Below are 15,920 nucleotides of genomic sequence, written 5' to 3'. Positions count from 1 at the left end.
AGATTTATATTTTAATATTCAGCGTATAAATGCTTAAAGCTTTAATCCTCAAAATCAATTAAACATTCACAGTTTCGGTCTTCTCTCTTTAGTTTTGTAGTATCTGCAGTGAGCCCATGGTGTATGGTACCCTCGCAGTCTCAGCAAGAAACATCACCTTTTATCATCCAGCCTGCTTTCGGTGTGTACAGTGTCAGGAATTGCTCGTTGATCTTGCCTACTGTGTATTCGATGATGCATTATACTGCGAAAGACATTATGCAGAGCAACTGAAACCGCGATGTGCCGCATGTGATGAGGTAAGATTACCATTTCAGTTCATTCTTTAGAAGTCACTTGATTTTCACTGCTTCTTCATGAAGTTATGTATAAAATATATGAAGAATAAGTGACTTCTAAGATCACAGAACACCGTTATTTTACAAACCGCTTAATTAGAGTTTTGTAATTATGAGCTATACTGAAAAATCATATTACTCTTTTTCCAGATAATAATATAATTAGAAAGTATATTCATAATAAACCATGTAACAACTGACCTCATAAACTTTCCTTAGCAATGTAACCTAACAACACTCTGCAATAAGAACAATCAAGTTCATAGCAACTGACCGAGTGCGAAATGACGTCGGGTCAGACCGGGTTTACAACTCGACCATTAAACCCAAAACTTCATGAAGGCCCGAAAGTTACCGTAAAGTATCGGAATTATTTGATCGTTTCTTGGTTGCTACTGTGTCGCATGTTTGGTTATTCAAACGCAAATACTTCGGTTATCATTTCTGGGTTAGCGTTAATTATATAGTGGTAAAATATCCCCATGTTTTAAGAAAGTATTATTGCCAATTTTTTCATTTTTGAATTTGTGAAAGAAATGTATCCAACCATGTAAAGTTTTGTACTCCGTTTTAGAGGACAAAGTTAAAATTATAAATATTTTTATTATTTTTATTATGTTTACATGAGATCAAGCGTGTACCATCGCACTCGCGCACTGGACTTGTTAGTACGCAATCACATGTTATGTGATCGTCCAAATTTTCAATCGCCAATTTTTAGCAGCACTTACAGATCCTGAAAATCATACAATTTTATCGGTGCCTATCTGTATGCCTGTCTGTATATTTGCGTGTGTGATTACTTTAATGTTGTAGCCATGCAAACTTTTGAAGAATTTGTCCAATCGAGTCAGCCCTTAAAAATCTTGTTAGGGTACCAGAATGTAGGTGACATTTTTCGATTAGAACAACATTCAAAAAGCAAAAATCATTTTCAAAATTATGAAATCTTGTTTTGAGAGATTCGTAAGTTTAGTCATGATTTTTAATATATTTCAACATGATTTACAAATGATCTTAACGAAACTTTTCGATTAAATAGAAATTTAAAAAGTTCTAGTTAATTAATTATCAATTGAATTACGTATTTAAAAATAATTTTAAAATGTAATGAAATTTTTTGTGATATTTTTTTTAACCAGGCTACAAGTTTTTGTAAAATTAACTTAGACCCGACCATTGAAAGAACGGAATCAAAGCATGGCTAGGAACATACATATTTTTTACAATAAGTTCCATTTTTTCTTCATCGTTTTAAATTTTAAAGAGAACCGTCTGCATGACGCATCAAACGAATAGATTTGAGCTGTTCATAACAATAAAAATTAGTAACAAGTAATATAATTAACAGTGAAACAATTTTTGTTATTATATTTGTTTTCTGAATTAAGAGAAGTTCAGGACATACATATCAGTTTTTTTTAAAGGCAGACATTTAATAACTACTTCGTAAAATTAGAACCATTCTATATATTGTTCTCTAGCCTGGATGAGAAAGTAAACTAGTTAACTGGCTTAATTAAATAATTGTTTAATTTTTGGTCTGACATTTTAAATTTCTCAATGTTGACCACGGATTCGTAATTAGCGACTGAAAAAACGCTTCTCAATAATTTTCATTTAAATCAAGAGATCTTTTGTATTTTACTGTACAATATTCGAATGTCATTTTCAATTTTTCAATTTTAACCCTGCAATCATCATCAGCGACTTAAAAAATCCTTTAGTACTGACCACCAAATGTGATTCGCGATTTTGAATTCATCAATTTTGACTTTAGATTCTTCATCAGTCTTCTGAAAAAACGCCTTAGTACTGAGTTTCATTTACATCACACGAATTTTGTATTTTAGTCAATCATACTGGATTCGCTATTTTAAATTTTGTAATTTTAAGTTCAGATTAATTCGTTATTAAAATTGCGCTACATGCGACATTATTAGTTCACTGTTTAAATACCCAACAATATGGATAAACGACATATGTTTAAATCAGAACTATTTTTGTCATTTGTTATTTCACCTATAGAGCCGGGAGAACTCCGTAGAAGGACAAAAGTGGCTAATGCAAAGTCCGAAGTAAACAGGTGTTTCCTACTGTTTTCGACAGCGCATGGACAATGAACATATCAAATGGTCTTTTCAACAGATTTCTTCTTGCATAATATTACGAATCTGTTAACAAAAATGTTCCATCGCGACACGTTCTATAGAAAAAAGGTGAAGAAAAAAACCCTGTTTTTGGCAATTTTTGAAAGAGTTTAGGGAGCAAACCAAACATTGTTCTAGCGCAGTAGGAGGAAGTAAGTCCTTCTTTAACTTTAATCTTGGATGGAGATTTCAACACAAGAATTAGGGCTCCAAATCAGGTGTCTTTGGAGTCGGAATACGCTATGGGTAGGTGCAAGCGAGAGGCGTTCTGTGTTTAACGGTGTAGTTTGTAAAAGGGGATATGCTTTAGTGGAATGCCTAGAAGCACACGGTTTTGTTTTCCTTAATTGCTTTTTTACAAAATTGTTTAACTTTTAACCAATCAGTTGCTTTTATAGGCAAGACAAATGCAATTTATACGAAGACATATCAATTTTTAAACCAAAAAGACAAATTTTCACACAATAGTTGAAACTTTGCCTAAAAAGGATAACTTCTTAACACAGTTGTTAAATTTTCAAACGAATGATAAAATGTGTAACTAAATATATATTCTTATAAGGCAGACAACTACAGAAAAAATATATAAATATTAATACAAGGCAAATAAATTAATAACAAGAATATTATATCATTTTTCCGTAACCAATTTTTCATTTTCCTTGACAACATTTATCCCTGACTAGTGTTTTATAGAGTTTTAAGTACTCGAATAAATTCTCACGAGCATGAGAATATGCTCGACCTTTATGGGCTTTGATAATTTAATGGTCATTTATAAGCATTCTGAATTATATTTTCAAAACCGAGTTTTCTATCTTTATTAATAATAATTACATTATTTCATTTAAATTTAATTTTCATATAAAAAATATCAATTCATAAACAAAATTAAAATTTTAGGGAAATAAATTTTTAACCAAGAAACAAACGAATTTTCAACCAACAAGTTTATTTTTTTCTATCCCAAAAAATGATTCTTTAATGAAAAATAGAAGAATTAAAGTTTCAGTCAAAAGATAAATAAGTTTACATGCCAAAATTGGAATAGCTTCATTTGCATGTAGAAAAGTACATTTTAAACAAAACAAAAAATGAGTTTTCAACACAATTAATTAATTTTAAACTCAAAATATAACTTTTCTAGAAAAAGTAGAAAATCTTTTATGTGATAATATTAATCATCTTGATAAAAAAGTCAGCTTTTTGGTTGAAAACTCAAGGATCATGTTGTAAATTATTTATATATTTTTTACTAAGTTATATTCTTTGGTATCAAATTAACCTTTTTGGTTAAAAATTTGTCTTTTTGGTTTGAAAAATCATTTGTTGTCGTCCAAATTGGATTTTTTTCTAATTTGTTGAAAAATAAAATATAACTACTCCATTTTTGTTTCAAAATTTATCCTTACATTTACCCTTGAATTTTATACTTTTTAGCTGAAAATTCATGTATTTTGTTTAAAGTTCGTCTTTTTGGTAGAAAATTAATCTTTATGCTTGAAAAATCATTTTTGGTCGAAAATTCAACTCTTTGGTTTAAAATTAATTTTCTTTATTGAAGAAGCATCATTGTAGTCGACAATTATTTTCTTGTTTAAAAATTGGACTATTTTGTTCAAAATTCTTTTTTTTTTGTTAAAAATTAATTTTTGAACTGAAAATTAACTGCTTTGTGTTTGGTTGAAAATAATATAAATGAAAGTCAGGGAAAAGTTAGGGAATTTTGAAATTCGTATCCTATACGAACCCTGTTTTTTAGATAACATAACTTAATTAAACTGTATCATTGGTGGTGAAAATTACTGGATGAAGGGAGTGAGAAGTGGAATAATGTCCTGATTTTCCGATCAAGACTTCTTGTCACCCTAACTAAAGACGCTATTTTCTGACAAAGAAATATATTTTCAACTTTTTTCCTAATTGGTTACAAAGGGTGTCAATGGCTAAATTTTTAACCTCTATAAAAAATTCAATTCTTAATGAAAAATACAATAGTTGATATTCAAACCAAAAAAGATTTTAAATAAAAACAAAATCCTTAGATTTGAAAGAGAAGAATAAATCCCTTGAGAAGAAAGTATCTACTTTGGCATATAGATTTGGAAATTTCTTTAATAGAGTAAGAGACATAATCATTATCCTATATAAAGTTAAAGGCATTCCAAGTAAAAACCAGAATCTTTTTGAGGCGGTTAATTAAGAAGAAAAAACTTTGCTCACTAATTCTCCTAAATGTTCAGAAAAATCTGCTCACTCTAAAAAATGCTCTTGTATTACTTGAGTGGTAGGAGATATGGCTCGACGAGTAAAAGAGAGTTAGCTAGGAAGACATTAAAGAGCCGCCTGCCGTCCAGACTATTGAACTTCGTAGTAAATGACTACGTTCAATGAACACGTGAATTGAGTGCCCACAAGTGTTAACGGTGGAGTTTCGGTAACATGTGGAGTTAACAATACGTATCGTAGGATTAAACCCACGACATTCATAAACTGAGTCTTCAGAAGATGAGACGTACCAATTAATGTCCAGCTAGCATAGAATGCAGTTAAAATTCTTTATGGCAGATGGCCACTTGGAAAGTGTATTTATACCTTAGTTTTGTAAAACCTCTTCCTCTTCCCATAGTAGGGGTGGCAGGTTCGGACGGCGATCTGAGATCAATCAAGTCACCCAGGCATGGTTGAAGTCTGTTTGGATCTTTCTCGGATCCTACTGCTTCTCCAAATGATAGGAGGGAACCCGCCCCCTTCTTCACCTTCACTGCTCTCACCTCACCACAGATGTCCACCCTCCACCTTCCAGTCTAGGAAATGCGTCGAAATTTCTTGGACCTTCTTGAGCCGTCTGAGGTACTCCGTCTATGTTTGATGGTTAACTGAATTTCATGTGACTCGATATCTCACCTCTCCCGCCTACGGATTGGGTTCATCAAATTGTATAAGTAACGGAGGCCGCTGTGGTCCCACTTCAAAAAGATAATCCGCAAGGTATGGACGGAATTTTCTAACTGTCCAGATCACCGCCAAACACTCTTGCTCAGTGACGGTGAAGTTCCTCTCAGCTGTAGTCCATGGTTCGACAAGAATAAGCAATCACACGCTCAACGCCATCTATAAACTGAGTCAGAGCTGCCCCCAATACGGTACTATTCGCATCGGTATATTGATATAAACCCAACCCAGGCACAGCAAAGGCGGTATACTCCTTACTTTTCGCTGACACGAAATATGATGAAAAGCCTGACTGATATCGATTTTTGATATATATTCGGCTAAACGAAATTTATCCAGGATATTAATAATTTTCCTCATAAGAAAAGCGTTCTTTTTTGCAACTTCGTTCAGCCGTCTAAAATCAATACAAAATTTAAATTCATTATCAGCCTTTTTAGCCATCACTATCGGATTATACCACCCACTTTCCGAGGGTTCAATCAAGCCTTCCTTTTACCAATTTTAAACAGAATTTCTAAGAGCTTCTCAAACCTTGGGAAAATATCTCTGATAATTTTTCTTGGTTATCACTTGGCAATTTTGTATGTTATAAGAGCCAATGAAATATCAATAAAAAATTTTTTTAAATGGACAATTTTCACGCTATGATTCGCCAAGCGCTCAAAATCAGAGCATAGGATATATCCGTATAGCATGGATAACGAGAACCACGACAATATCAGTATTACGCATTAAAATGTGGTTAACATTACGTTCGTCTCACACAGCGCGCTTCTCGCAACGGTCGAACGCTAAGCGCTTAATATTTTTAATCAACTGCAACACTCACTATTTCAGGGCAGAAAAAGTTATCAAATAAGGTCAGTATCAAGTTCGATTGTTCGAATCATATATATCGCCCACTTCTCACAATGTTGAAACGCGAAGCACTCAATATTTCGAATTAACTACAGCACTCACTGTTTCAGGGCAGATTGTTTTTGAATAAGGTTTTAATCATGTGAAATTGTCTCAATCATATATATCGGCATCTTTTTGCAAAGCTCGAACGCTAAGCGCTCAATATCTTGAATCAACTACGACAGGCACATTCTCAGGACAGCAGTGCTTCTCAAACAAGGTTATAATCATGTGCGATAATTTCAATCATATATATCATCTTCTGATCACAATGATCGATCGCGAAGCGCTAAATATTTGGTCTCAACTGCAACACTCGCAGTTTGAGGGTAGCAACGGTTCTGAAATAAGGTCTTAATCATGTGACAGTCTCAATGATATATATACCGAACTCTTCTCAAAACGGTAGAACGCTAAGCACTCAATATTGAGAATCAACTACGACACTCACTGTTTCTGGACATCAACGGTTCTGAAATAAGGTAATATTTATTTGCGATTGTCTCTATCATATATATCGTCCTATTCTCGCCACAGCGGAGCGCGAAGCGAGCTAGGTTTTCTCATAACGGACACAATTACTGTTTTGAGTGGAGAAAGGAGGTGAGCTCAGTTTGATTGGAATTAATGCCAATTATATCAATGCCCCGCTCTTTGCAACTTCCGAAGGCGAAGCGTTCATTATTTGGGATTTAGTGCAATACTCACAGTTTCAGGGCAGCAACGTTTCTAAAATTAAATCATTATCAAGTGCGTTTCTGCCAATTATACATACCATCCTCTTCTTCGAAACGGTCGCACTTGAACATGAACTTATTTTATCGTCGTTGCTGCCCTGAAATAGTGAGTGTTGCAGTTAATTCGAAATAGTCAACGCATCGCATTTGAACATTATTAAAAATGGGCGATATATATGATTTGAACAATCGAACTTGAGGTTGACCTTATTTCATAACCTTTTCTCATATGAAACAGTTAGTGTTGCAGTTAAATTTAAATATTGATCTTATTTAGGCGCCGTTGCTGCCCTTATATTGTGAATGTTGCAGTTTAGTTAGAATATTAAGTGTTTAGCGTTTGGCCGTTGAGAGAAGAAGGCGATTCTTATGATTGGCATTACCGCACTTGAAACTGGCCCTATTTTATCAGCGCCGTTTTCCCGAAACAGTGAAAGCCACAGTTGTTTAAAAATATTGAGCGCTAAGCATTAGGCAGTTGCGAGAAGCGCGCTGTATAAGGCGAACGTAAAGTTTACCACATTTTAATGAGTGATACTGATTTTGCCGTAGTTTTTTCTTTCAATACTATAAGCACATATAGTGTGCTCCGACTTTGAGCGCTTGGCGCCGTATAGCGCGAAAACTGTCCATTTTTTTGGAATTTTTTTTATGGATATTTCATTCGGCCCTCATAACCTACAAAATTACCAAGTTGTAACCAAATCCACCGAAAGAAATTTTTCCGTGCATTCTGTGCGGGGTCCTTCCGGTAAAAATTTAGGGGACAACCTAAAGGCATTCCTCCAAGACTTAATAAGGGACAAAACCATGGCTACCCTGAGGAAAAATTCGTATGAACACAGGTATTTACACCCTGGTTTTGTTGAGGAGTTGTTTCTCCATTCCTTTTATTACGGTTCCGTTTATATACACACAGGGAAACTCATTCATATAAAAATCTGTTTTTCGCATTTAGCGGGTTCAAAACGTAGATATTTAGCGAAAACGGGGAGCATGGCAAATCTTAAACAAATCTAATATTCTCTCTGATGAGAATAATGTAAAACGAGATAAGAAAAAACGGGCTGAGACAAAAAGTGGGGTTATAATAACAATAAATCTATCAATTCTCCTTTCACGATGTAATCATACGTACAATATACGGCGCTTTTCTCGCACACTATGAATATAATTAAAAAACAAAGACATCAAACACGTACAACAGGTCGCGGGCCCGCAGTTTGTACAACAGTCTCACGAATCGGCGGGCACCGGCCGGGGAGGCCCGGGGTTCAATTAGAATCCAATCACGTCACAGAAGGCAGAATACAAGCGCGCATCTTCTTCATACGTATGAAAATCAAATTGTACAGTTTTCTCATTTCTATGGCAAAATATTAAAGAGATTTATAGTAAATAATTTAAATATCAATTATGAACAAATAATAACAATAATATTAGTGGTAGCTCTAAGAACGCATTCGAGGTGACTGTGGTCACTTAAAACGCTCGCGCTTGCTCGTCATTGTATACCTACAACATCATCGAAGTATCCTATTTCAAGCATCGTGTTAAATTAACTTATAACAGTCTAATCTTATCAGTCACTTGACTTAGTCCGTAGCTATGATGTATAACTGCGTTCACTTAAGTAAAAGTTTAATAAAATAATAATAATGATAATAACATATGGGCTGCAGAAGCTACAGATTAAGTTCTCTGCAGATCCTACAGCCCAGCTGTAGTTACTGTGAGCTAACAACATAACGTGCATGCCACGTTTGCGATCTGCTGACTGTGCATGTTTGTTGTATCAACAGGACCTGATGATGACATACTGCAGCATAATTGTTCTTTAAGTAATTACTCTAGTAAAACTTCCTAGAGGACATCGTCGCACCATCTGGCGTTGCGAGTGTTGGGCCTTGCATCACACGAGCGGTACGAGGTATGGTTCAATGAGTAAAAGAGAGTCAACTAGGAAGGCATTGAAGAGCCGCCTGTCGTCCAGACTATTGAACTCCGCAGTAAATGAGCATGTTCAATGAACACGTGCCTTGAGTGCCTACAAGCTTTGTTAACAAATGGAGTTAACAATCCGTGTCGTAGGATTAAACCCATGACATTCATAAGCTCAGTCTTCGAAGGATGAGATAAACCAAGGAATTCCAAGACAGCATAGAATGGAGTTAAAATTCTTTATATCTGGTTAGGAACCCCTTCCCAGCAAACATGGTTACAGAACGGATCTGTAACTGTTCAAGAACACAAAAGAACTTGTTCTAGAACAGGTTAGTAACAAGTTTCTAACATGCGAGTAAGTATGTCATCCCCCATACGCCAGAATAATTCTGTAACAGTTCTAGAACACTGTGACATATGATCTGTAACATTTCTAGAACAATTCTAGAACTCGGTTACCAGTGTTATGCAATAATTCTGTAACTGATCTAGAACGCTGTGACAATCGATCGGTAACATTTCTAGAAAGTTTCGAGAAATCAATTACAAATCTTATACATAAAATCTTTAACAGATCTAGAGTTCTGTGACAACCGATCAGTAATATTTCTAGAACTATTCTAGAACTCAATTACAAATGTTGTATAACAAATCGTTAACAGATCTATAACGCTGTGGCAACCGACCTGTAACATGTCTAGAACAATTGTAGAACACTGGTACGCTGCGTTGTAAAAAATCTAGGACAATTCTATTACAATTCTATAACAATTTTAGAACTGTTGTTTATTAAACATGGAACAGTGTTGTCTAACCCTCAAAGCAATACGATATCCCGAGGTATTCGATTAGACCCCATTTATGTCCTGGGTTATTCCAGGGAATTACCTGTCGGAATATCCTGTGAGCCGGAAATTTTTGTTATTGATATCCTCATGGATATATTTTAATCCGGGATAGCGCGTACGCAGTCCCGACTAACAAAAATTATACGTCCGAGATATCCACATTAGGGATATTCGCAAGGGTCAGCTCGGCCATAGTGTTAGCGAACTAATCTTTGTTCCTAATTCGTTCTAGAATACTTTTACGGCAAAGTTCTAGAATAAACTTGAAAAAAATATTATAGAGCGCCTGTGACCAGTTTTCTCAAAAAAATTCCATAGCAACTGTTACAGAACAGTGCTTTCACATAGTTCATCAACAGTTCTGTCACAATTTTATCACAGTGTTCTAGAACACTGTTACCTTCATGTTCTATAATAGTTCGTTCACAATTTTGTCACAGTGTTCTAGAATATTGTTACCTTTATGTTCTAGAGCAGTTCTGTCACCATTTTGTAACAACTGTTATAAAACACAGTTCCTTTTTTGATCTGGACAGTTACTTAACGTGTTTGCTGGGTTGAAGCTGTCCAAACGCGACATGGAGCTTCGTCGTCCAGGTATTTGGAAAAGCAAAACTAAAAGCATGCAAATATGTCCCCTCTCTTTCCCTCTCTCTCTTTCCCTCTCAATTTGCAAATAATCTCTCAAATAGATTCTAAAATTAAACCTAATTATATAAAGCAGTGAGATAAATAGCATACAAAAAAATGAGAATAACGTGCTGCCAAGTGAGAGATTCGATCAGAGTAAGAGTTTTTGTCCTCTTTCACGTAATGCCTTTTTCAGGGGCTTTAAAACACGTTGAATTGTTACCTAATTTATTAATGGATATACTGGCTAAATTTTGTATTAAATCTAAATTTCAGAAAAAAATAATGGATATAGCTTTGACTAGCTTTCCCAGTAGCCGGACTACTTAAAATGATCTAGGACAAACACTTTTTGAATTTTCTCTGAAGTTTCCTGATGATGCTATAATATTGTTGGAGGTGACTTTAATAGATGGTAGGTGAATTGATTCAATTAGAGGAAGGTTTCTTAAGCGAACATATTTTTTGATCTGACGCAAGGATAAGTCTGAAATTAGAACAAAGTAAGAGAGGTCAATGAGTGGTCAATTAAAAAAAAAATGAGTTTTATATTCTTAATGAAAGATCTAAAGATAACAGCCCGACTCAATACACTTGCGTAAATAAAGAAAGCTCATCTATCATAGATTTACCTTTGTCTAATTCTTTGGGCATCCAATTAATTTAGGATTTTCATGTTTTACAAGTACCGACCTGTTCCGATCACTTTCCAACAATAATAACATTATTACCTGGAAATAACTTTATTTTTTAAGTCGGAAATTCCTATTATAAGCGAAATGAATAAAGGGACAAAAAATACAAGAAGAAAATTAAATTTCCCCCAATCTTGACTGAGCGAGATTAACGGTAGATGAGCCTTCAAACAATATTATGTTATCTATTAAAGAGACGGCAAAAAAGGTAAATTTTATTATAACTCCGAGTAAAAAGCTAGGTTTTTCGAAAACGTGGTTTGACACAGAATGTAAAAAAGTAAAGAAGATCTCAAATGTTTACTCAATAATATATAAGTTGGGTTTCTAACTTGCAAGGAAATACAGGAAAAATGGAAAAAACGGTATATAGGGGGAGTTGGGGTAAAAAATCTTCGAAAAATTTTGTAACCTAATATATCAAGAGGACGCTCACGTTGCGAAGAAAAAAGTTTTATAATAATTTAATTATTTGTATGTGTTAAATAATCCAAATATTGACTGCCAACTAGAACTGATTTTGCTGCAATACTTATTTAAAACCATGGAACTAAAACTCCAGGAATTATGGAAACATAAGTATCATATCAGACACTGACTACCTTAACAAGGAGTATTGGAGTAGAACTTGACTAATATGAATGGCCACGAGCTGTAGCATAAGCGTTCTGTAATATCATGTAAGGTGAAAAAACCTGAGATGTAGGAATCTTTCCTCCTTTATGTTAGGTAATGAAAGCCCTACATTTATTTTGAGTTGCCTTACACTTACTTTTAGAACTGCATATTAAAATTTATGAGCATACTTTACTTTATTTCAGTAGGAAAATGATGATTTTTGTTTAAGATAAGTTAGAGCTTTATTCAAGATAGTTTCCACACTTAACTTTAGTTGCTTCCTAAATTCCAGTTATATCTGAAATCAAGTCGAATATAGCTTTATGTATTTATTTTTACTGTGTAGTTTCGGTCTGAGAAACTTTTTGTTTTTACTTAAAATATTACCCTTAATTTCAGTTAAGATGGAGTATTAACTTGAGGTTACATTAGCTTAGAGTATACATATATTCTTAAGTGAAGAGCGTTTCTACCTGAATATCAGGTCATGCCTCCCTGAATTTCAGATAGCCCCTATTCAAGTACTTTTTTTCTGCGTTTAATCAATTAGCCTCTTTTGTAAATGCAAAAATATAGCTGTTAAGAAATCCAGCATATCTATAATTTCTTTTATAGCCTTAATATTTAGACTAAAACTCTATTCCTGGGACCCCATGTTATGACTTTTCCAAAGTATGGTTTCAAATGTTTTATTGTATGAAGCGCATATATGGAACCTGGGATACCTTGATACAATTAAAAAAATCGAAACAACTTTATATTAAAGAATACTCTATGTTCCAAAAAAGACAGCGGGATACACAACCAGGCTCGAAATAGGTTCGGCACAATTATCTGTCTTTGGTTCAGTTCTAAATCTGTTAGAGAAAATCTTGAAATAATCTGAGGATCGTTATCCAAAATAATATTACCTAAGATTACGAACTTTGGATTAGAGCTAATGATCACAAGCTTCATCAAAGGGACCTACAGAGAGCTGACTCATCTTCTTCATTCCAGCTTTACCCACATCTGACTTTAATCTATGAACTACAAGTCTATTTGACCTTAAGGATATCTCTCAAATTCATAAGAACTATTGTGCAATTAAGGTTATGAAGTAGATTTCGACCCAAGATTATAATTAAAATATAAATTCGTAGGATGGAATGAATGATGAGATTTATATCCATTGTTATCAGGATTTAAGTCTTGGCGAATATGTATTTCACCTTTTAGTGGAATGTTAAAGTTTTGCAAATGACAGAAATTTATACATAAGTTAGGAAACAAATCTTCCTGAGATAATAATTGCGTCGCTTGATACTTTAAATGACCCGAATATTAATTCAATACAAAGAATAGTTTCTTTCCTCAATCAGATCTTAGAACCTTTGTGTATGAATCAGTTGATCCTTTAACAAATAAAGTTACAATAAGTTGTTAACAAAATACATATATTTTCTACTAAATAGTTCCAATTTAAACTAAAGAATTCATTTTTAACCAAAATATCCAGATCAACTTAAAAAAAAGAAGAATCATTTTCAACCAAATATAGAATTGTTTAATATTCAGTTAAATATTATTTTGATCAAAAAGAACGAGCTTCAACAAAATCGTAGTTGAATTTTGAACAAAAGCGAAATTAACTTAAACAGAAAAATAGTAGCGCCATTTATCCAGAATTTGGTTTAATTTAACAAGAGAGTTTTTTGAGTGCTTGATCCTTGTTTCTAAGAAACATTAAACTTTTGAAAATTAAGCATTAAAAGTTAATCCATTTAAGTTTTAATGGGAAAAACAATTAATCATTTCAAATAGAAAACGCTTAAAACTGAAAAAATAATAAGTTGAACGATTTCTAACGGTTGTTTTAACCAGAAAAAATAGTAATGGCCTTTAACCAGATTTGGGTTAACTCAAACAGATATTTTCTTGGGTTCTCTTCAGTCTTCTTTAGTTTTTTCTTTAAAGATGAATTTTCAATAATAATAATAATGATAATTTTTTTAGAATACAACGATAGTTTATTTAAAAAAGGAACTTTTCACAATATATTTGATTATTCTACCGACTCGTTGAATTTTAAGCCAAGAAGAAGAATTTTCCATAAAATGGTCGAATTTTCAACAAGAAAAAAATGAATTTTGTAATAAAGTAGTTTAATTTTTAACCAAGTAATTAAATTTCCTGCCTGAAAAAATAATTTTTAACTAAAATTGTACCCCATGTAATTAATTTTTTCTCTTAAAACTTACCTGTCACATTTTAAGTTGTGAATTGATCTTTACTAGTTCAAAATTCCATAATTTGACTGGTATTTGTATTTATTTTTAATTTAACTATGTCGTCAAAAATTCACGCATTTTGTTAAAAAATCGATTTTTTTGTAGAAAATGATCTTTTTCTTTTAAAGTTAATCTCGTTGTTGAAAAATGCCTCTTTTGTTTAAAATGTCAAGTATTCTATCTAAATATTCATCATTTTAGTTGACCGAACCACCTTTCAGTTTGGAAATAAAATTGCTTGGTTAACAGTTCAACTTTCTGTGGTCGAAAAATCGATATTAAAATCGCTCTTTTAGTAGAAAACTTAAATTTATGTTTTAAAATTCAACTATTCCAGTCAAAGATTCATTACTTTTATTTGAAAATTCATTTATTTTGCAATTTTTTGCTTTGTTCTTTTCTTTTTATTGAGATTTTGGATAGGAAATATAGCCTCTTGAAAACGCAAAGTGACTCATTGAAAGAGATAAAATAGTTGTATCTCTTCCTACCCCCAAACTTCTATCTTTTTCAATCTTTCTACATCCTGAAGGGCCCTTAGAAAAATTGTCTCGATCTGCCCTTGCCTCTAATTTTTTAATTCTCAACACTAATAATTTCCTACAATTTTACAGCAAGTAGGTCTGGCAGAATCGGAGCGATTCTTTTCATCGGGACCGAAACCGACTATAAATAGTTGGAATTCGATAGCACAGCTGGGTCTTACGTGGCAGTAATGTCATTTTCAATGTTTACGGGGGAAACCTTGCTGAGATTACGCAACGCAAACAATATAAACGGGATACTCCTTGCGAATATGTAACAAAAATGAATGCAATGAAAAACTTTTGAACCCATTTCGTTCTGCTCTTCTAATTGAAGACTGGCCTTTTCCGATACTCTTTTTGCAGTTAAATCCATAAAACTTGAAGAATTATGTGTATAATCAGGGTGACCACCCCCCCTGGGAGAAAAGCGGGCCTGAATTGGATATTTAAGTTATTACTTTTGCACATAAGATTAAAATAATTGAATTTTTTTAATGAAGCACAATTTAAAAAATAATTAGAGACCGTTCTGAAATCATGTAACAGCTAAAATTAGAGGACAAATGAAAAAATAACTCGTAGTTATTGTAGAAAAATTTAATATGAATTTAACTTGAACTTCACATTCAAAATTTAAGCTCGAATCGAGCATTCATAGCGCATTTAATAAAATTTAAAGCATGTATTTTTGTAACAAATATATGTCATAATTACCGCATACACTTTTACACAAATATTCTAGAGTGAAATAAACATATACTTTTTTAAATTACAGATTTTCTACAGATCAGGTAATTTCAGAAATTCAGGGAATGTCGGGCCAAACCTGATGAAGTTAGGAATTTTCCAAAAACTAACGTTGAAGTTAATTTTATTATTATGGTTAAAAATTGCAAATACTTGATTAGAAATGATTCTCTTCTGGTGGATGATTCAAACTATCTTGTTGAATATTCATATTTTTGGTTGAATTGAACTTTTTTTATATAAAATTAAAATACTTTTTGGTTGAAATATCAAATATCACGTTTTTCGTTGAGAAATCATACTTTTTGGTTGTCAATTCCACTACAAAGTTAAAAGCGGAATTACTTTGTTAAAAATTTATTTATTTGATTGATGATCTATCATTTTAGTTGACAAACCGTTTTTTTATTCAAAATTTAATAATTTAGTTAAAAATTAAATAATTAAACGAACTGCGAAGAGTACGAGGGTGGATTGATAAGTTTCCGGCCTGACCAAGAGATGGCGCCACTAGGCCTACCTTGAGGTGGCGTTCTATAGTACCATCCTTAGATAGCT

The 15,920-nt window shown here is 33.1% G+C and overlaps 1 protein-coding gene and 1 pseudogene across 1 annotated transcript in view; one reads left to right on the top strand and one right to left on the bottom strand.

Annotated features, from left to right (window-relative positions):
• The window catches only part of LOC117182856 (four and a half LIM domains protein 2), a 912,604-nt gene that overhangs the window by 220,291 nt on the left and 676,393 nt on the right, over positions 1-15,920 (top strand). Inside the window, exon 4 of the mRNA XM_033375978.1 lies at positions 93-299. Within this exon, the coding sequence (XP_033231869.1) occupies positions 93-299 (207 nt within the window). The remainder of the gene's footprint in view (positions 1-92; positions 300-15,920) is intronic.
• On the bottom strand, positions 9,979-10,128 carry LOC117181703 (annotated as a pseudogene).

This window comes from Belonocnema kinseyi, chromosome 1 (genome assembly GCF_010883055.1).
Source record: "Belonocnema kinseyi isolate 2016_QV_RU_SX_M_011 chromosome 1, B_treatae_v1, whole genome shotgun sequence".
Classification (NCBI taxonomy): Eukaryota; Metazoa; Arthropoda; class Insecta; order Hymenoptera; family Cynipidae; genus Belonocnema; species Belonocnema kinseyi.
This window is presented reverse-complemented; position numbering and strand designations above follow the sequence as displayed.